The 20,847-nt window shown below is 44.3% G+C and overlaps 1 protein-coding gene across 5 annotated transcripts in view; it reads right to left on the bottom strand.

The window, feature by feature from the left end:
• LOC137640149 (delta(24)-sterol reductase-like) overlaps window positions 1–20,847 on the bottom strand; it is a 97,710-nt gene that overhangs the window by 44,556 nt on the left and 32,307 nt on the right. For all 5 annotated transcript variants that reach the window (XM_068372651.1, XM_068372649.1, XM_068372648.1 and 2 more), the window contains 2 exons: window positions 20,380–20,591; window positions 5,702–5,797 (listed from right to left, as the gene is read on the bottom strand). In XM_068372651.1, coding sequence (XP_068228752.1) covers window positions 5,702–5,797; window positions 20,380–20,574 — 291 coding nt within the window. In that variant the 5' untranslated portion in view covers window positions 20,575–20,591. The remainder of the gene's footprint in view (window positions 1–5,701; window positions 5,798–20,379; window positions 20,592–20,847) is intronic.

Raw genomic sequence — 20,847 nt, 5'->3', positions numbered from 1 at the left:
GTCCAAAGTCGCACCCCAGCCCGTGTCTGATGCGTCAGAGAAGAGACGGCGGTCGGGTTTCTGAACAGCCAAAGGTAGACTTCCTTGAGAAGAAAGCTGTTCTTTCACCACGTGAGAGTAGACCTCCTCTCTTCGGAAACAGGAACTGAGACCGTCTCTAGCGTCATGTCCTTTATCCAGTGAGCCGCTAGATGATACTGAAGGGGGAGGAGGTGGCGTCTCCCTAACTCGATGAACAGGGCCAGCGATGAAAGTGTCCCTGTTAGACTCATCCACTACCTGACTGAGCATCGGTTCCTTCTCAGCATGCTCTGGATGCATTCTAGGGCTTAGTAGATCCTTGGGGCCGACAGAAAAGCCCGAAAAGCTCGACTCTGAAGATCCATACCCAGGTAGACAATGGTCTGGGATGGGACGAGCTGGGACTCCTCAAAATTGACCAGGAGGCCCAGTTCCTTGGTCAGATCCATAGTCCATCTGAGAATCTCCAGACAGCGACGACTTGTGGGAGCTCTTAAAAGCTACAGTAGTCGTCTGACGGAGCCGGACACAAGATCATGGTACTGCTGCACAGTCTGTGAACTGTCAACCATGGGGAAGCGAGGAAGTACAGCGACAACCCGAAGCTGTCTAGACTGTCTGGGTCGTACAGACAACTCCTTATCGGGTTGCTGAGGTTGCCGCACTGCGTCACAACAAGTCACTTCTGCTGGTTGTTGAACGTCTTCCCAGTGACACACTGACTCCGTAAACAAAAAAAAAAAAAAAAAAATCCTCTAACAAGGACTAAGCTTGGACTGCATGTCTTGCAACAAAGCTCAAGGTCTATGGGAGCAGGTGTGGTAACAGACGGGGTTAGCGACTGAAGTGGAACCATTACCCTCCCTGGAAGCATGTTATGCTTAAATAAAAGTCCATAGGAGGCTAAGCAGCTAAAGGCTCCTCTCCAAATGACAGAGTCCTCAAGGGAATATCAGAAGGAGGGAGAATAGCACTTTCTCATCTACAGGAACCATATCCGAGAAAAGCTAAGTTCTCTCAGTGAGGGTTTCACTGGTGCAAAAGCAGCAGACTAGAAGGCAACGTTATGAAACTGCTTGACAGTCTAGTGAGTTGGCAACAACCAAAGATGTGTGACTGAGGAGCATGCGGTAAGGTATGCAGAGCATGCTGTATGCAGAGCATGCTGTATGTAGAGCATGCTGTAAGGTAAGCAGAGCATGTTGCATGGGATGAGGCTTATGCTGCATGGGATGAGGCTCATTCTGCATGGGATGAGGCTCATGCTGCATGGTATGAGGCTCATGCTGCATGGGATGAGGCTCATGCTGCAAGGGATGAGGCTCATGCCGCATGCGTTGAGGAGGATGCCGCATAGTATGAGGCTCCTGCCTCATGGGTTGAGGCGGTTGCCGCATAGCATGAGGCTCCTGCCTCATGGTTTGAGGAGGATGCCACATAGCATGAGGCTCCTCATAGCATGAGACTCCTGCCTCATGGGTTGAGGAGGATGCCGCATAGCATGAGGCTCCTGCCTCATGGGTTGAGGAGGATGCCGCATAGCATGAGGCTCCTGCCTCATGGGTAGAGGAGGTTGCCGCATAGCATGAGGCTCCTGCCTCATGGGTTGAGGAGGATGTCGCATAGCATGAGGCTCCTCATAGCATGAGGTCCCTGCCTCATGGGTTGAGGAGGATGCCGCATAGCATGAGGCTCCTCATAGCATGAGGCTCCTCATAGCATGAGGCTCCTGCCTCATGGGTTGAGGAGGATGCCGCATAGCATGAGGCTCCTGCCTCATGGTTTGAGGAGGATGCCGCATAGCATGAGGCTCCTCATAGCATGAGGCTCCTGCCTCATGGTTAGAGGAGGTTGCCGCATAGCATGAGGTTCCTGCCTCAAGAGTTGCGTCTGCCTCAAGGGTTGAGGAGGTAGCTGCGCAGAGAGAGGCTCTTGCCTCAAGAGTTGAGGCTCTTGCCTCAAGAGTTGAGGTTCTTGCCTCAAGAGTTGAGGCTCTTGCCTCAAGAGTTGAGGCTCTTGCCTCAAGAGTTGAGGTTCTTGCCTCAAGAGTTGAGGCTCTTGCCTCAAGAGTTGAGGCGGTTGCCGCATAGCCTGAGGCTGCTGCCTCAAGGATGGTGGAGGTTGCTGCAACGCATGAGGCTGCTGCCTCAAGGATGGAGGAGGTTGCCGCAACGCATGAGGCTCCTGCCTCAAGGGAAGAGGAGGTTGCTGCAAAGCATGAGGCTCCTGCCTCAAGGGTTGAGGAGGTTGCCGCATAGCGCTGGTACCTGGCAACTCCCAATGCGGCAGCTCACGCATGGAGGCAGGAGGAGCCTCAACATCATACGTCTGGCAGGGTGGACTGCGCAGAGGTGGAGGAGCGCTCGCAGGAGGAGGTGTGCTAACCTTCTCTGCCTGAAACTCCTGCATCAACACCGCAAGCTGAGACTGCATTGTCTGCAGCATAGACCACTAGAGTCTAAGAAAGACAACAACAAACGGAGCTACTGTCCGTTGAGACTGAGGGTCTAAAACAGCTGGTGCGGCAACAGACGGAGTTACTGCCTGTTGCGGTACCACCTTGCCTCTTTGGGAGGTGTGCAGTTGTCGTACTGCAGCAAGTCCGAACTGACCCAGTGCTAATGGCTCCACCTAGGAGTTGGACTTGCGCGGAAGGGACCGACTTGCACTTAAAAGCTGCAAGATTTGGTCCATGGTTTCTGCGAGAAACCTCTTCCGCAGACGAGGAATAAATGGGCTCTCTCGTCTTTGTGTGGGTGGGGTGATCACGTCGGCTACGTGAGTTGGTTACACCCGAAACCACGGAGGGAAACGTCTGTTCGTCGATCAAGGCCTGATGAACCCATAAGTCCTTCGACGTTACTTCTCCCCTGGGCTTGGGAGCTTGTAAGAGGTCCCAGACTAGGCGAACAACTGGCACGAACAGACGAACCCTCGAACGCAACACTGTAACACTTTGCGCTTATCACTTTATCACTTTTGATTTTCTGTTTGCACTTATTTCACTGAACTCGAAACTTTAAGTGGTTTGTACCTGAAACACGCAATTCTATCCTTCATTAAAAGTTAGTAATTGCGAAAACAGTATTACAATGTAACAGAAAAACATAATGAAAGATAAATAATTCAGTGGCTGGAAAAGAGACTAAACACTAGATCAAATAAACTACGTTTAAAATCTCTCACCGCATAAAGCCTGGGAACAAGAATAAAACTCTAGAAACGTTTACCTTCTTCCCCTAAAGAGACTAGGGAGAAGAGCAAAAACGATAACAACGTTACCCGCTTGAACGAAACGTTTATCCTCCTCTCTCTCCCTCCGTCTCTATCTCTCTCTCTCTCTCTCTTGACTTAGAACCTGAGAGATGAGCCCAATTATATATATCGTTAAAACATATTATTGTTAAAGGAAAAAAACTGAAAGATTTCCCAAATAAAAAGTTCCTTTATTAGAATTAAAACCATTTAAGCTAAGAAAGAATGAACAAAACGCTAGAATCGGTTTACTCTTACTGCAACGTGACACCGTGAATACTCTCTCTCTATCGTAACGATAGAGCGCAAGTTGAACGTTCTGAACGTCAACAACTGCAGAGACAAAACAAAACGTTAGTTCAACTTTGAAAACAGTACGAGACTATCAAAGAAATTCTTTCAAAAACATTAAAATAGCATAATATGTTAACAGGTAAAAACGAAATGACGGGCTCAATGTTAATTAACTTCGGTTCCAAGAAAAGACCGCCTACTATTAGGAAAGGTCGAATATAAACAAATATAAAAATTAATTTTAATAAGTTTATAATAAAAGGAAGTTAATCGAAGAGGCCTATAAAAGGCGGAGAGATATAAAATAAATCTATAACTTTTGTTAAGCAAAATTAAGAAAGAGAGTCTATACTCTCTTCGACACCAACACTTCCGTCTAAGGGAAGGGTCGGCCATTAAAAGTGAAAGAGAGTTCATACTCTCTTCGTCACCAAAATTAAATCAAAAATTAAATCAAATTAATTCCAAAAACTTGCTAAGCTAATGATAAAGCTTCCTGAATAGCGAAGGCTAAACTCTAGAGCAAATACATCACCAAATCGTGAGCAATAACTCCAGAATCAACAGCGTATCCATGTAGGTCTAGCCGGAGGCACGACAGAGGAAAAATTGAGGTGGTGTTGACAAGAAGTACTGGAGTACCTGACCACAGATGGCGCTGTTGTGTTCACCCCCACCTGTATAGCGATCGCTGGCGTATCCCGACCGTAGATTTCTGTCGGCAACAGAGTTGACAGCTACATGATTATCGGGTAAGATTAATATTGAAAAAAACAAATTACTTTTAAAATTTTATTTGTTCCTATACACATATAACCCGTTCCTTCTTTAAAATAGGGTCACTTCTTCACTAGTGGAAGGAAGAACACTACAACCAGAATGGAAGGTTCTTTCCTTTCCTGTACATGTCATCCTTCCTGGTCCCATACAGGAGCAAAGAATGCAACTCTAATATCCTCAACTGCTAATCATTGAGATGTAAAAACATTAGGGCCTCGGTCAGGATCGACTTAAAAAGAAGCCAGTACTAGAACATGGTAAACCTATCTCAATATAACGATGATCTTGTTACCTTCACAAGGCCCATCTATTATTTGGACAGGTTTCCTCTCAAGTTTCATAATCATGTCGTATGATCTCATCCTCTTTATATGATCCTTTTCCTGTGATTGCTTCATCATTAGGATTATTTCTGATTTTATCCCAGTGTTAAACCAGGCACATCAAGAACAGAGTTTGGTTAAGACAACATGGTCTCCCTCTAAAGACCAGAACCTTTGAGGGATACTGCATGGTGGATGAAGGAGTACTGATACACACTATCTTCTTCCCCAGCTGCCTCAATGTCATCCTTCTTTGAGGTTAATGGAGAATCAAAAACCTATTCATTAGAACAACTAATCAGCATGGAATCCTGTACCAGGTGGGAACCATCTCCTCTCAAAAGAGAGATTACTTCTGCTTCACTGTATAAGTTCTATAGGAGGTTACTATGGATTTAAAGGTCAAATGACAGGCTGGCAATTTCAACCAAAAACAGCTCCAGTTTCTATTTGTGACTATTTTTGTTATTTCATGATGTCATTTGCTTGTTTACTCTGTTAACCATAAAATTCTAACCATCTTAATTTCCATTAATGATTTATTATTTTTCTCTCTTACTTGGGCTGAGCTATTTCCTTTGCAAGTTTTGCAATATTTCAGTATGACATTAATGGATTGATAGTACAGGTTTTTTCTGATACTTGATGATCTTCCCCTCAGGGAAAAAGTACAAAGTTGAGATACTGTACTCTTACTACAACTGACAAATTTTTACAATATGATATGCTATGAGTTGTACTTGACCTTAAGGGTTTCTTCATACTGTGCATGAAGAGAAGGATATTTATAAAGAAAAAATTCACACTTTGTCAGCAGAATAGCCATAAGATTTATCAATACCACATTTCTTTCTGTCTGCATTAACTCTGATAAATACCAGAAGATCATGTTAATAATACTAAGTATTTGCATAAAGTAAAAAGTATCATGTGCCATTATAAAAAGGTTCATAACGTAAATTTTTTTTTATGAAATACACATCAGCTGAAATTACTAGCAAGTATAACCATAAAAAGAAAATCAATACCTTTCTGAAAAATGTTGTGGAGAGTGACTGCCAATTTGGGCGAGCAGTGCACATCAACTTTCTTTCATCTTTAGGTAGCTTGTTCCACTTAGTGATCTGAAAATAAATGAAAAAAAATTTTTTGAAAGAAAATCAAATTTAAAAACTCTATCACTTTCACAGAGGATTTTCGTAATTAGGTGCTAATCTCAGATACTTCATTACCAGTATAGAAAAAGACAATGACAAACTAATACTCATGGTAGTTGGCAAATGTTAACTAAGCTCCAAAATAACAAAATAGATTAGTAGCGTCTCAGTTTATGAGTTTAATCCATTCCAAGAGCAAGCTCGTATACCAAATTGAATGTAAACCAAATCAATTTTTCCAATGAGAAATAAAGGAAAATCATTCGATGCATTCCATGTGTCAATAAAAACACACCCGTTTTTAACGGTTTATAATGTTAAAAAACAGCAAATTATAACCCGTAACATACAAAAATGAAACATTTAACAGTAGTTTGTATTTTTCCTTACTACTGTATACAAACCCAGGTCCCGGTTGTTACCAGTAGTAACAGGGAAGCATCACCCTGCCCCAACTCACTCAGAACAACACCACTTTGATTTAGAAGGGACTTGTAGGGGTAGGCAATGGTGAATAAAATCTTTCTAAAGAACTAAGGTTTGTATACAGTACTGTAGTTAGGAAAAAACAAATTACTTTCAGATTTGTCATTTGTTCCAACACGAATACAAACCCTCATTCTTCATATAGGAGACTCATCCTGTGGTTAAGTAGAAGTTCTCTTTCCAACTGGCTGGAACTTTATTTCCTGGGATTGCTACATCTGAACATGATAGTGAATCAGATGAGCATCCTGATGCCCGTCAATCAGTGACATAACTATGATGTAGGGTCAACGACTCGTGCAAGGTGAAAAGAGAGTGGAGAATACTAACATGACACCATCAAGGTAACATAGAAGCAATAGGTTTGTGAATACACACACTGAAAATTTACCCAAACCCATCCATCCCACATAAGGAGAATGGGGACATAGCCAAAATATCACCCGATATAATAGCTAAGCAACTACATTAGGCTTACCTATAGTAAAATTGAGATCAAGCTCACAGGGAAAACAGATGCTGTGCCCCAAGAGAGGGGAAGATGAGGAAATGAAAAGATGCCAGTCATTCTTTCATTAATCCCAGACTAAATTCATAACCTCAGTCCTCGACTAACTGCTAATAGTTCTTGTTACCAATTGGCGACAAAATCAGGTCCTGTCCCAACTTCTGCAACATGAAAAGAGAATGCTTTTAGTTCACTAACTGTTGGCAGTCACCAGGGAGACCTGGAAAAGTGTTTTAAATCAATAAGGCCCTAAACTCCGTCTCTAAAGGCTAATAAAGAGGTAACCTAACAGCCTGAAGTACTATGTTGACATACCACAACAGAAGCAACAACTGAGCCCTAGGACAAGATAGGGAAAAGGAACATACCATCTTTGGCAAGGAAGACCTAGAAATTGAGTATCCATTAACCTGGTCTCAACATCTGTAGACAGACTATTTATCCAGGTATATTTAGCAAGTGGACTTACGCCAGGCTAGAGCCAGTTGTCTAGTGACCCTGGATGAGAATCCTCCTGCCTAAAAAACCACCTGACAGTCTCAAAGTATGAAGACAGAGCATGTGGAACCTCTTGTGGAACCAGTGGAAATAGGCTCTCCAAGTAAATCATTTCCCTCTGGCATGCAAATGGGTAGCTCCAACAGGTCACGGAACAACTATTTCTGGTTCCCCCCATGCCTTCTGAGGCCAGAAGGGATCAATTACAGTTAAATCCAAGTGTCTGGGTGCCCTCGGCTTGTTGAGAACAACCCTTTCAAGAGAGAAAGGTAGAAAAGTGTAAGCCGGAAGCCTCTCCCATTCCTACAACAGAGCATTGGTCTCGGCCCTCTGGAGGTCCAGGAAATGGGCAAAGTAAACCGGACACCAAAAGTTTAGGGGGGTGGCAACCAAGTCCAATGTGAATGGATACTTCTTCCTGAGGTTGTTGAAGACCTGACAAAGGGTTTAATCTGAGCCCTGAACCTGGTTCTACCTCAACAAGGCGTCTGCCATTATGTTGTGTCTGTCCAAAATAAATTGTGGAACCAGAGTGGTCCTCATCTCATACACCCAGTGCAGTAGTACCCGGGCTTCCTGATTCACAGACTGAGTCCCTCCCTGCTTCCTCAGATAAGCAATGGCATTGGTGTTACCCACAAAGACCACCACCACTGTCTCCAATAGCTACTCCTGAAAAGAGAGAAGACCCATGTGAATGGTCTTGCGCTCTCTCCAGTTAACGAACAGAATCCTCTCTTCCTTGGACCACAGGCTTGAAATGATCTTGGACCCCAGGTGAGTGCCCAATCCCTGATCTGAGGCATTGGACTGAAACATATGGTCCAGAGGGACAGAGAGAAGATTCGTCCCCAACTTGAGCCAATACCCCTAAGTCCACCAAAGAAGGTCCTCAGACACTGGGGGGAGGAAGCAATGAGTGTCTCCTCAGTCACAAAGTCCAAATATTGACTAAAAGCCAGCTGAACGAATCTCATCCTGAAGCGACCCCCTGCAACTAACTGTATCAGGGATGACAAGTCACCGAGGAGGCTCCTCTACAGAGAGAGATGGGCTGCCTCTCTGAGGATACAAATTCTTCCTCTAGATTCAGCAGATTGTCTATTCGCTTCCTGGCTGAAGAAGCGCTCAAAATGCGTGCATTCAAGACAATTCCAAGGCATGTCATAGTCTGGTATGAGATTATATTGAACTTTTTGTAGTCCACATGAATGCCTAACTTCTGACAAAGATTCAATACTGTCTCCCTCACCTGAAGACAATCATCCAGAGAGGACTCTTGAATACCTGAGCATTTAGACTTCCACCTGTTTAAGAATAACCAAAACCAGAGCCATCACCTGAGTAAAAACTTGCAGCGCTGTGGTGAGGCTGAAAAAAGGTCCCTCATACTGTTAGACCCCCCCATAGCTGTGACAAATCACGGAAAGACACTGCTCTCCTGATGGATGGGGACACGAGGGAACGCATCCTTCCGGTCAATGGAGCCCATCCAGAGCCCCTGTCTGACAGACAACAGGACTCACCGGACAGTCTTTTTCTTGAAATTGGACTTCACCACAAACTTGTTCAAGGCCAAGATGTCTATAATTAGATGCCAAGCACCTGAGGTCTTGAGGACCACAAATATGCAAGAATAAGACCCTGGGAGAGGAGCCACCTCCACTGCGTCATTCTCCACAATAGCTGACAACTCCTTTGCCAAGGCTTGCCCCCTGATGGAATTGGGGGCATAGCTGTCAAAGCTGAGTGAATAAGCAGAAAGGGAAGGCATGGAAATGAAAGGGACCTGGTAACCATTCCTCACAACATTACCTACGCGTCCACTCGTCTCTCCTGCCAAGCTGACCATGGCAAGAGAAACAGGCCCCAACAGCATTCTCTGAGCAAGATGAAAACTCCACCTTCCAAAATCCCTTGCCCCAGTCACCAGAAGCAAAGGAACTGCCCTTTGACTGGCCCCTTCCCTTCTCTTCCCTCTGTAGGCTCACAAGAACCTCTCCTGCAATTCTTGGGGAAGCCACCAAACAAGGGATCTGTGGCACCAGGGGCCTGAGTAGGGGGACCAATCAATGGAGAACGGACAGCAGCAGCACTATATTTAATCCAAAACCTGATGTCCACCTCTAGAACCTGCTTCCTAGCCCCCACAAAGGGGAGGAAACAGAGGAGAAAGCTCTAGATAAGTTCATTTGGGCTTCAGTAGCGAGATTACCCTAGTAGTCCTTCAAAACATCCGAAAGAACTATCATATCAAACAAGGTCTTGTTGAAAGGCATAGTAGCCAATAACCGATCCCGCTGTCTCTCTTACATTAATGAGAGCATGTTAGAAGCAAGAACGTTCTTATGAATAGACGCCACCAAAAAAGAGGTTCACAAGCCTGGGTATAGTCGACAGGTACCTGACGAGGAGCTATTAGAGAATCCATGAGGTTAGACATACATGTAAATGCAATCTCAAGATTTTCTGGTAATTTGTTAAACTTTACTGAAATGTATCTAAATTTTGTTACAAAAAGTTTGTCTTTTGATCCCAGCTAACTTCAAGAAAAATAATCCTGGATTCAAATCTGTAAACCCTAGAAGAATAAACGCTGGTTGCGAAGGAGCAGGGACATCAACCACCTCTGGTTCAGAATCACCTTTCCCAGAAGCAAAAAAACACATATCAAGGAAATCATCACTCACTAAAGACTTAACATTTGACTACTGCAACTCCTTTTGAACCCTCTTAGCTTACTACTACTCCTTTTGAACCCTCTTATTCTGCAGACTTCTGACGCTTCACACAAACAACTATTTTACTATTAGACCACGATTTACACAAGTCACAATGTATAGTCAAATCACTTATCTTACCCCTACAACCATACAATTGTCATTGAATGTCATAAACCCTGCAACTCATCCTGATATCACATGAAGGAGAGCTACTGATTGGATTCAAAAGGGGGATGGAAAAATTCTCCTGAAACTCCATATGGAAAAGTCCACTTCAGTCACCAGAGTACTTTATGGGGGAGTACTCAATAATGTAAAAACTGTTACCCAGTGTCTTGCACCATTATTCTGATCACCAAAACACCTCCCAAATTTTCAAATGCTTTTGTTCCTGTAATTAAATATATTCCAAGAACAATCTAGGTGTGCAGAAACGCACCAAGATTGTAATCTTTTATATCTTTTTAGATGCACAGTAAATATATCTGCTACCTTTCTACTGGGAAAGAGTGGCTTTATGTTAGATTTCTGAGTAAATAAACTAGTTAGCACCAGCCACCATTTCTGTCCAAATCCTGGCCACATAATATACAATGATCTGGCGAAAAGAAAGTAATTAATTGATCATAAATCATTAAATAACTTAAAGCTTCAAATCTGTGCTATATTGGAGAATTACCCAACCAAAATTCTAATAGGCAAACTTAATTCATTGAAAATTATATGCAATTTTCAATTATTTTAGCAGATTGAAAACATTGTCTATAGCAATGAGCAGTTTTACTAAACCAAGCCAAAAAGGCACTCTTTAACCCTTCATAAATAGGTTTCTCAGTAATCTCCACAGCTTTTCCAAATGCTGGTGAGAAAGCCTCAATTTTTTACGTTTCTATTTAAGCTTGCTTTATTTTTCCTTCCTTCATGCTTCCCTCTCTTAGTTTTGCCTGCAGACTTCAAACATACTTAGCAATATCCTCCCCAATAAGACAGAGGGAGGCTGCTTGGTCTTTAAGAATACTAAAGGTTTAATCCGCATCAAATGAACAGTAAATTGATTAATACAATAGAAAACAATCAATGCATCACTTCAAGCTAAAGGTGCACTACTCACTCCTAAAAAAATCCAGAATACTTTAGTCTTAACGAGATTAATTACCAACAGTACAAGTCTGTGGTAGTAGTAATACTCACCACACATAGGGATACTGATTAGACAATGTAACTTATAAGTAGCAAGGAAAGCGGAGACCGTAAAGAAACTACAGTACTCCCACACCGTCATCGTTCATATTATCCAGAATATACATCAGAGCAGGGCTTTTAACTCAAGGCTGTAGCCCAAAAAAACTCACAGTTCACACTTTCTGTCTCCAATTCAGGGACCAACGATGAAAAGACAGCAATAGCCAGTAGGATATCTACGCAGCGGGGTTCCTTCTTCAATAACGTTACTGAGAAACTTGGCCACCAACACCAAGTGACCAACATGCTCAATCCTACTAGAGTAATAAGTAGACATCTGACATACTGACAGGTACACCTCTTGTAAATACTTATCAGACTGTGATTCGAAGGATGTCTGGTCAACAAGGATCAAGGAAAACCTTTTAACAAAGTTATGCAGATTTATTGCAAAATTAAATTAAAGAAAAAAAGATTAACATAGTCCTAACTAATTATGGGAATGTTTACTAACTTATTAGTTAGAACACTTGCATAAAAAAAATCAATTAATAAATTATAGCAACTAGATTGGAAGAATCTGAGTTGGACGTTGTTGGACAACGTAGGGAGCAATAATCCATGGAAGTGTAATAATTGGCAGTGGTACACTTAAATACAATGACCATGATATCAGCAGGGGTGTAGCTAAGGCAGGATGGAGGGGCACCTTTTTAAAATGCCCCCGTGTCTCTAGGAGAGCAGGGCTTCCAAAAAAAAAGTCATATAATACAAGTTGTACTGTGTACATTTAGAATTACCATATTTTTCAAAGTATCTATAAAACAAACCCAATTCCATCTTGGAAAGTATAGAATTGCCTCTAAAATCAATTTTTTTTTTTTTCATTAGTGGGTAGTAGGTTGGCCAGGGTACCAGCCACCCATTGATAAACTACCGCTAGAGTGTTAGGGGGTCCTTTGACTGGCCAGACAGTACTACATTGGATCCTTCTCTCTGGTTACGGTTCATTTTCCCTTTGCCTACAAATACACCGAATAGCCTGGCCCATTCTTTACATATTCTCCTCTGTCCTCATACCCCTGACAACACTGAGATTACCAAACAATTCTTCTCTCAAGGGGTTAACAACTGCACTGTAATTGTTCAGCAGCCACTTTCCTCTTGGTAAGGGTAGAAGAGAGATTTTAGCTATGGTAAGCAGCTCTTCTAGGAGGACACTCCAAAATAAAACCAGTGTTAGATAGCCTTGGGTAGTGCCATAGCCTCTTTACCATGGCCTTCCACTGTCTTGGGTTAGAGTTCTCTTGCCTGAGGGTACACTCGGGCACACTATTCTCTCTTATTTATCTTCCTCTTGTTTCTTTGGAGTTTTTATAGTTTATATATAAAATATTTATTTTAATGTTACTGTTCTTAAAATATTTTAGCTTTCCTTGTTTCCTTTCCATATTGGGCTATTTTCCCTGTTGGAGCCCTTTGGCTTTAGCATCCTGCTTTACCAACTAGGGCTGTAGCTTAATAAGTAATAATAAAAATACCCCCTCCCCTCCAGCTAATCTGGCTTTGCTCGCCTCTCACCAGGGTAAAAGGGAGGAGGCCTCTTTACTACCTCAGTCCCCCAAATCTCTAGTTACGTTCGTGATTCGTGAACATTAGTCCAAAGGGATAAGGATAATGGCCCTATATGGCATCTGATGCTGAAGAAGGCCTATACAGTACTAATCAGCAGCTCAAGTGGTCTTCACCAAATCCTGGATTCCAAATCCTGACTTCAAAATCTTGATTCCAAACTCCTGATCACCATATCCCTACTCCAAACTCCTGATCATGAAATCCTGATTCCAAATCCTAATTCCAATCCTGAATGTCTCCCAGCCTGCTCCTTGGCTAGAGTAGATTCCAAAAAATGTTGGGATCAAATGTAAATGGATGTCTAGGCCTATATGATAATAATTTCCTCTAAAAAATTAACATAAACAGGCAAGCTTTATTAAAATATACAAAAACTGAATACCTTAGTTACCAACCTATAGTTAACGGTATTGGTAAGCAGGGATTCTTTAGTACAACAATAACTAAATGATATGTATCCCAATTCCTAGATCATAAGCCTCATAGTAGGTGCCTACCTTTGGAAGGCATATATTGCACACAAGCAAAGCCTCAAAATACAAGGCCCAAATCCTTAACATTATTAACTGTTCGAAATATGTTATTTTTATTAATAAAATAAATTTTTGAATATACTTACCCGGTGATCATATAAGCTGTCAGCTCTGCTGCCCGACAGAAAAACCTAAGGACAAAATACGCCAGCGATCGCTATACAGGTGGGGGTGTACATCAACAGCGCCATCTGTCGAGCAGGTACTCAAGTACTCCATGTAAACACAGAACCAATTTTCTCCTCGGTCCACTGGGTCTCTATTGGGGAGGAAGGGAGGGTCCTTTAATATATGATCACCGGGTAAGTATATTCAAAAATTTATTTTATTAATAAAAATAACATTTTTCAATATTAAACTTAGCCGGTGATCATATAAGCTGATTCACACCCAGGGGGGTGGGTAGAGACCAGCATTACATGTTTACATTATTAAGAGCTAAGTATTTTGTATTTCATTTTAGCAGTTATTCAAAATAACAAACATAAAATAAATAAGTACCTGGTAAGGAAGTCGACTTGAACAATTACTCTGCCTTTTTAAGTACGTCTTCCTTACTGAGCCTCGCGATCCTCATAGGATGCTGTGCGACTCCTAGGAGCTGAAGTATCAAGGGTTGCAACCCATACTAAAGGACCTCATCAAAACCTCTAATCTAGGCGCTTCTCAAGAAAAGAATTTGACCACCCGCCAAATCAACCAGGATGCGAAAGGCTTCTTAGCCTTCCGGACAACCCAAAAACAACAATAAAAAACATTTCAAGAGAAAGATTAAAAAAGGTTATGGAATTAGGGGAATGTAGTGGTTGAGCCCTCACCCACTACTGCACTCGCTGCTACGAATGGTCCCAGGGTGTAGCAGTTCTCGTAAAGAGACTGGACATCTTTAAGATAAAAAGACGCGAACACTGACTTGCTTCTCCAATAGGTTGCGTCCATTATACTCTGCAGAGATCTGTTTTGTTTGAAGGCCACTGAAGTTGCGACAGCTCTAACTTCATGTGTCCTTACCTTCAGCAAAGCATGGTCTTCCTCATTCAGATGGGAATGAGCTTCTCGTATCAACAGTCTAATATAATAGGAAACTGCATTCTTCGACATAGGTAAAGAAGGTTTCTTAATAGCACACCATAAAGCTTCTGACTGTTCTCGTAAAGGTTTAGTTCGTTTTAAATAGAACTTAAGAGCTCTAACAGGGCACAAGACTCTTTCTAGTTCATTTCCAACCAAATTAGAAAGGCTTGGAATATCGAACGATTTCGGCCAAGGACGAGAAGGTAGTTCGTTTTTGGCTAGAAAACCAAGCTGCAAAGAACATGTAGCCGTTTCAGATGAAAATCCGATGTTCCTGCTGAAGGCGTGTATCTCACTGACTCTTTTAGCTGTAGCTAAGCAGACGAGGAAAAGAGTCTTTAAAGTGAGATCTTTAAAGGAGGCTGATTGTAGCGGCTCGAACCTTTCTGACATAAGGAATCTTAGTACCACGTCTAAATTCCAACCTGGTGTGGCCAAACGACGCTCCTTCGAGGTCTCAAAAGACTTAAGGAGGTCCTGTAGATCTTTGTTGTTGGAAAGATCTAAGCCTCTGTGACGGAAGGCTGCTGCCAACATGCTTCTGTAACCCTTGATCGTGGGAGCTGAAAGAGATCTTTCCTTCCTCAGATATAAAAGGAAGTCAGCTATTTGAGTTACAGAGGTACTGGTTGAGGATACTGATACCGACTTGCACCAGCTTCGGAAGACTTCCCACTTCGACTGGTAGACTCTAAGAGTGGATGTCCTCCTTGCTCTAGCAATCGCCCTGGCTGCCTCCTTCGAAAAGCCTCTAGCTCTCGAGAGTCTTTCGATAGTCTGAAGGCAGTCAGACGAAGAGCGTGGAGGCTTGGGTGTACCTTCTTTACGTGTGGCTGACGTAGAAGGTCCACTCTTAGCGGAAGTGTTCTGGGAACGTCCACTAGCCATTGCAGTACCTCGGTGAACCATTCTCTCGCGGGCCAGAGGGGAGCAACCAACGTCAACCTTGTCCCTTCGTGAGAGGCGAACTTCTGCAGTACCTTGTTGACAATCTTGAACGGGGGGAATGCATAAAGGTCTAGATGGGACCAATCCAGTAGAAAGGCATCTATATGAACTGCTGCTGGGTCCGGGATTGGCGAGCAATAATTTGGGAGCCTCTTGGTCATTGAGGTTGCAAAGAGATCTATGGTAGGTTGGCCCCATGTGGCCCAAAGTCTCTTGCATACATTCTTGTGAAGGGTCCATTCTGTTGGGATGATTTGACCCTTCCGACTGAGGCGGTCCGCCATGACATTCATGTTGCCTTGAATGAACCTCGTTACTAGAGACAGGTTTAGATCTCTTGACCAGGTGAGGAGGTCCCTTGCGATCTCGTACAACTTCAGAGAATGGGTCCCTCCTTGCTTGGAGATGTACGCCAAGGCCGTGGTGTTGTCGGAGTTCACCTCCACCACCTTGCCTAGAAGGAGGGACTTGAAGCTTTTCAAGGCCAGATGAACTGCCAGTAGCTCCTTGCAGTTGATATGTAACGCTCTTTGCTCCGCGTTCCAGGTGCCCGAGCATTCCCGACCGTCTAATGTCGCACCCCAGCCCGTGTCCGATGCGTCTGAGAAGAGAACGTGGTTGGGGGTCTGAACAGTCAGTGGCAGACCCTCTCTGAGGTTGATGTTGTCCTTCCACCAGGTCAGTGATGACTTCATCTTCTCGGAAATAGGGATCGAGACCGCTTCTAGCGTCTTGTCCTTTCTCCAGTGAACAGCCAGGTGAAATTGAAGGGGACGGAGGTGCAGTCTCCCTAACGCAATGAACTGGTCCAGTGATGAAAGCGTCCCTATCAGACTCATCCACTGTCTGACTGAACATCGGTCCTTCATTAGCATGTTCTGGATGCATCCTTGGGCTTGACTTATTCTGGGGGCCGACGGAAAAGCCCGAAAAGCTTGACTGTGAATCTCCATCCCTAGGTACACTATAGTTTGGGATGGGACCAGTTGGGACTTTTCCATATTGACCAGGAGACCCAATTCCTTGGTCAGATCTAGAGTCCACTTTAGATTCTCCAGACAGCGACGACTGGACGAAGCTCTTAAAAGCCAGTCGTCCAAATAGAGGGAGGCTCTGATGTCTGCTAAATGCAGGAATTTGGCAATATTCCTCATCAGTTTCGTAAAGACAAGAGGTGCCGTGCTTAGGCCAAAGCACAGGGCTTGAAATTGGTAGACAACCTTCCCGTAAACGAACCTTAGAAAAGGTTGGGAATCTGGGTGGATGGGGACGTGAAAGTAAGCGTCCTTGAGGTCTAAAGAGACCATCCAGTCTTCCTTCCTGACCGCTGCTAGAACAGACTTTGTCGTCTCCATGGCGAACGTCTGCTTGGTGACAAAGACATTCAGAGCACTGACGTCTAGCACCGGTCTCCACCCTCCTGTCTTCTTTACCACTAAGATGAGACGGTTGTAGAAGCCCGGGGATTGATGGTCCCGGACTTTGACTACCGCTCCCTTTTCTAGTAAGAGAGACACCTCTTGCTTCAAAGCTAGTCGCTTGTCCTCCTCTCTGTACCTGGGAGAGAGGTCGATGGGAGTCGTTGCTAGAGGGGGCTTGCGCAAGAATGGGATCTTGTACCCCTCTCTGAGCAACTTCACAGATTGTGCATCTGCGCCCCTGTTCTCCCAGGACTGCCAGTAGTTCTTGAGTCTGGCTCCCACTGCTGTCTGAAGAATGTGGCAGTCAGACTCTGCCTCTAAAGGACTTGGTACCTTTCTTCTTGCTCCCACGTTTCCCTTCGGCACGAGCACCTCCTCTGCTGGAGGCTCTGCCACGAAAGGGCGGAATGAATCTTGACGCTGGAGTATCCATCCTGGGTCTAGACACGGAAGGCAAAGGGGTGGCTTTGCGTGCAGATGACGCAACCAGGTCATGCGTGTCTTTTTGAATCAAGGAGGCAGCAATCTCCTCGATCAACTCCTCTGGGAAAAGGCACTTCGAGAGAGGGGCAAACATAAGCTCCGACCTCTGACATTGAGTTACTCCAGCTGACAAGAAGGAGCAAAGGTTTTCTCGTTTCTTGAGGACCCCGGAAACGAACGAAGCCGCAAGCTCACTGGAACCGTCCCGTATGGCCTTGTCCATGCAGGACATAATGAGCATGGAAGTTTCCTTGTCAGAAGGGGAGGTCTTCCTGCTCAACGCTCCCAAACACCAGTCCAAAAAGTTAAACACTTCGAACGCTCTGAACACTCCTTTCATCAGATGATCTAAATCTGAAGGAGTCCAACAAATCTTGGAGCGTCTCATGGCCAGCCTGCGGGGAGAGTCTACTAGACTTGAGAAGTCGCCCTGGGCAGAGGCAGGAACTCCCAAGCCGAGAACTTCTCCCGTGGCATACCAGACGCTCGATCTGGAAGCGAGTTTCGCAGGGGGAAACAAGAATGCTGTCTTCCCCAGGTGCTTTTTGGACTGCATCCAATCTCCCAACACCCTTAAAGCTCTCTTGGACGAGCGGGCGAGGACGAGCTTCGTAAAGGCAGGCGCGGATGACTGCGTGCCTAAAGCGAACTCAGATGGAGGTGAGCGTGGGGCCGCAGAAACAAACTGATCTGGATACAAGTCCTTGAACAGTGCAAGTACTTTTCTAAAGTCCAGGGAGGGAGGCGTTCCGTGTGCGGGTCGTCAAGGTGTGCAGCGTCGTCATCATCAGAGAGTCCATCGTCTGAATGCTGAAGAGGAAGCGGCAAAGGAGTAGGCATTGGCTGGTCAGCTGAGTCCGGCAGCACGGGTGCATGCGTGACTGCACTGGACGCAACGTCATGGAACTGTTGGTCAGTCTGAGAGCAGGCAACAACCATAGCTGCGCGGGGGCGCAAAGCGTCTACTCCCGACTGTAAAGTCTGCTGTGGGCGAGTAGGGGTAACCACAGTGGGTTGCGGAGGTTGACGCACCGCGTCAAAACAAAACAACTTAGGTTGTTGTTGTTGTAGCTCGCGAACGTCAACGGAGGGTTCCGTGCGTCGGCGAACGTCAACATGCGGCTGGCAGGGTACAGTGCGCATGGGTGGCGGGACTCTCACAGCTGGAGTGCGGGAGAAGGTAGCCTCAGCGTCAACTGGACGCACAACCGTGGTGGGTTGTAGGCTAACAGGTGCAGCGTCAACCTTCTCCGCACGAAAGTCCTGCATTAACGATGACAACTGTGTCTGCATGGTCTGCAGCAAAGCCCACTTAGGGTCTACAGTAGCAGGTGCGGCATCAGACGGTGTTACTGCCTGTTGCGGTACCGCTTTGCCTCTCTTAGGAGGTGTGCAGTCATCTGAAGACTGCAGCGAGTCCGAACTGACCCAGTGGCTACAACTGGGCCGTTGGACTTGCGAGGAAGGGACCTTGCGTTTGAGAGGTCGTGAGACCTTGGTCCATTGTTTCTTCCGAGAAACATCTTCCGCAGACGAGGAATAAATGGGCTCTCTCGTCTTCTTGTGGGTGGGGCGATCTTGGCAAGATACGTCCGAAACCACGGAGGGAACGTCTGTCCGCTGATTAAAGCCTGTCGAACCCTTTGGTCGTACGACATTGCTTCTCCCCTGGTCTTGGGAGCTTGCAAGAGGTCCCGGACTGGGAGGACGACAGGCACGAACAGACGCACCCTCAAGCGCAACACTAACACTTTTCACAACACTTCCACTCACTAGGTCACTACCCACTGCACTCTTACCCTTCAACTCCCTGACGTCTGCCATGAGTTGGTTACGGTCACTCGCCAATGACTCGACTCTCTCACCCAGAGCCTGGATGGCACGCATCATATCTGCCATCGAAGGTTGTTGAGTGCTAGAAGGGGGATCAGGAGCAACCACTACAGGGGAAGGAATAGGTTGTGGGGCATGGGGAGAGGAAAAATCAACTGAGCGAGATGAACTCCTCCTGACTCTATCTCTCTCTAGCCTACGTGAATATTTAAGGAATTCGAGAAAATCGAATTCCGAAAGTCCAACGCATTCCTCACACCGATCTTCCCATTGACAGGATTTACCCCGACAATTGGAACAAATGGTGTGCGGATCGATAGAGGCCTTCGGAAGACGCCTTGAACAGTCCCTAGCACTACACTTCCTGTATTTAGGGACTTGAGAAGGGTCAGCCATCTTGAATTAGTCAAAGGGGAAATTCAAAATCTATCCAAGTCGTCAACAAATAATCCAAAATTCAATCAAAGAATGCAAGGAAGTATTGAAGATAACCTCTGCAAAGCGAAAGCTAATAACTAGAAATGAGTACTTCACCAAAATCTGTGAAAATCAATCCAGTAAGCAACAGCGTATTTAGTAGGTCTTGCCGGTGGCACGACAGAGAGAAAATTGGTTCTGTGTTTACATGGAGTACTTGAGTACCTGCTCGACAGATGGCGCTGTTGATGTACACCCCCACCTGTATAGCGATCGCTGGCGTATTTTGTCCTTAGGTTTTTCTGTCGGGCAGCAGAGCTGACAGCTTATATGATCACCGGCTAAGTTTAATATTGAAAAAAGGGTACTAACTGGATCAAGACAAGGATTCAAGTTTTATTCAAATAACTTGAGATTAAATACTAGTAATGAAATCTGTTCTCAAAATAAGGAATGTTGAACTTCAGGGCGAAGAAATATAGTATTTATGTAAGATAACCGTTTGGTAGTTAGCTTTGCCCGACTATGTAAGATAACCGTTTGGTAGTTAGCTTTGAAGCTTATCAGCTCTATCTTAATCAAAAAGTTAAATAAATAACTTAAATAATACTACTTATTAAAATAATCAGTAGTTTTAATGATTAATAATTATTAAAAGGAAAAAATTTAACTTATATAATAAATAATTACTTTGAAGTAGTAGCTTTCAAATAGGCCAGAGTTTACATGGGCTACCCTCCCAACAAAGAAATTATGTCATTCAATCAGATAAAAAATTTAAAATTTGCAAAAATGTACAGCAGATTACCTTATTCTGAATAGCTTGAACTCTTTCGTCATGTTTCTCTGGGGCCGAAATAAATTTACGAAAGACCCAATGACGTAACTTCATGAAGTAATCAAAAATGAGGGAAAGAGGCAAAACTATCAACACGACAATCAATCCCCGATGGTCCTCCATCCAGTGGGCAATTTGCCTCTTCCAACTGACCGTGTTGCTCATCTTTGCACCCTGCAGAGCTGAAATAAAAGAGCAAATAAGACAAAGCTAATACTGAATAAAGTAATATATCAAAAGTCTAATACTGTACCTGAGCCGTCAAAAATAACATTTGAATTTTCAGATGTATGTGCACACAGATTTAACCATTCCCACCCAATCCTCACTCCTAACCATAACTCGCTGGTTCGGCAATTTGTGGGAGAAAGTGGTACGAGTGTACCTCTCGCGGTACCCCCTCTCACCAGTGTATGACTATTTCCTCATTCCTCTGAG

Source organism: Palaemon carinicauda, chromosome 4 (genome assembly GCF_036898095.1).
Source record: "Palaemon carinicauda isolate YSFRI2023 chromosome 4, ASM3689809v2, whole genome shotgun sequence".
Lineage (NCBI taxonomy): Eukaryota > Metazoa > Arthropoda > Malacostraca > Decapoda > Palaemonidae > Palaemon > Palaemon carinicauda.
This window is presented reverse-complemented; position numbering and strand designations above follow the sequence as displayed.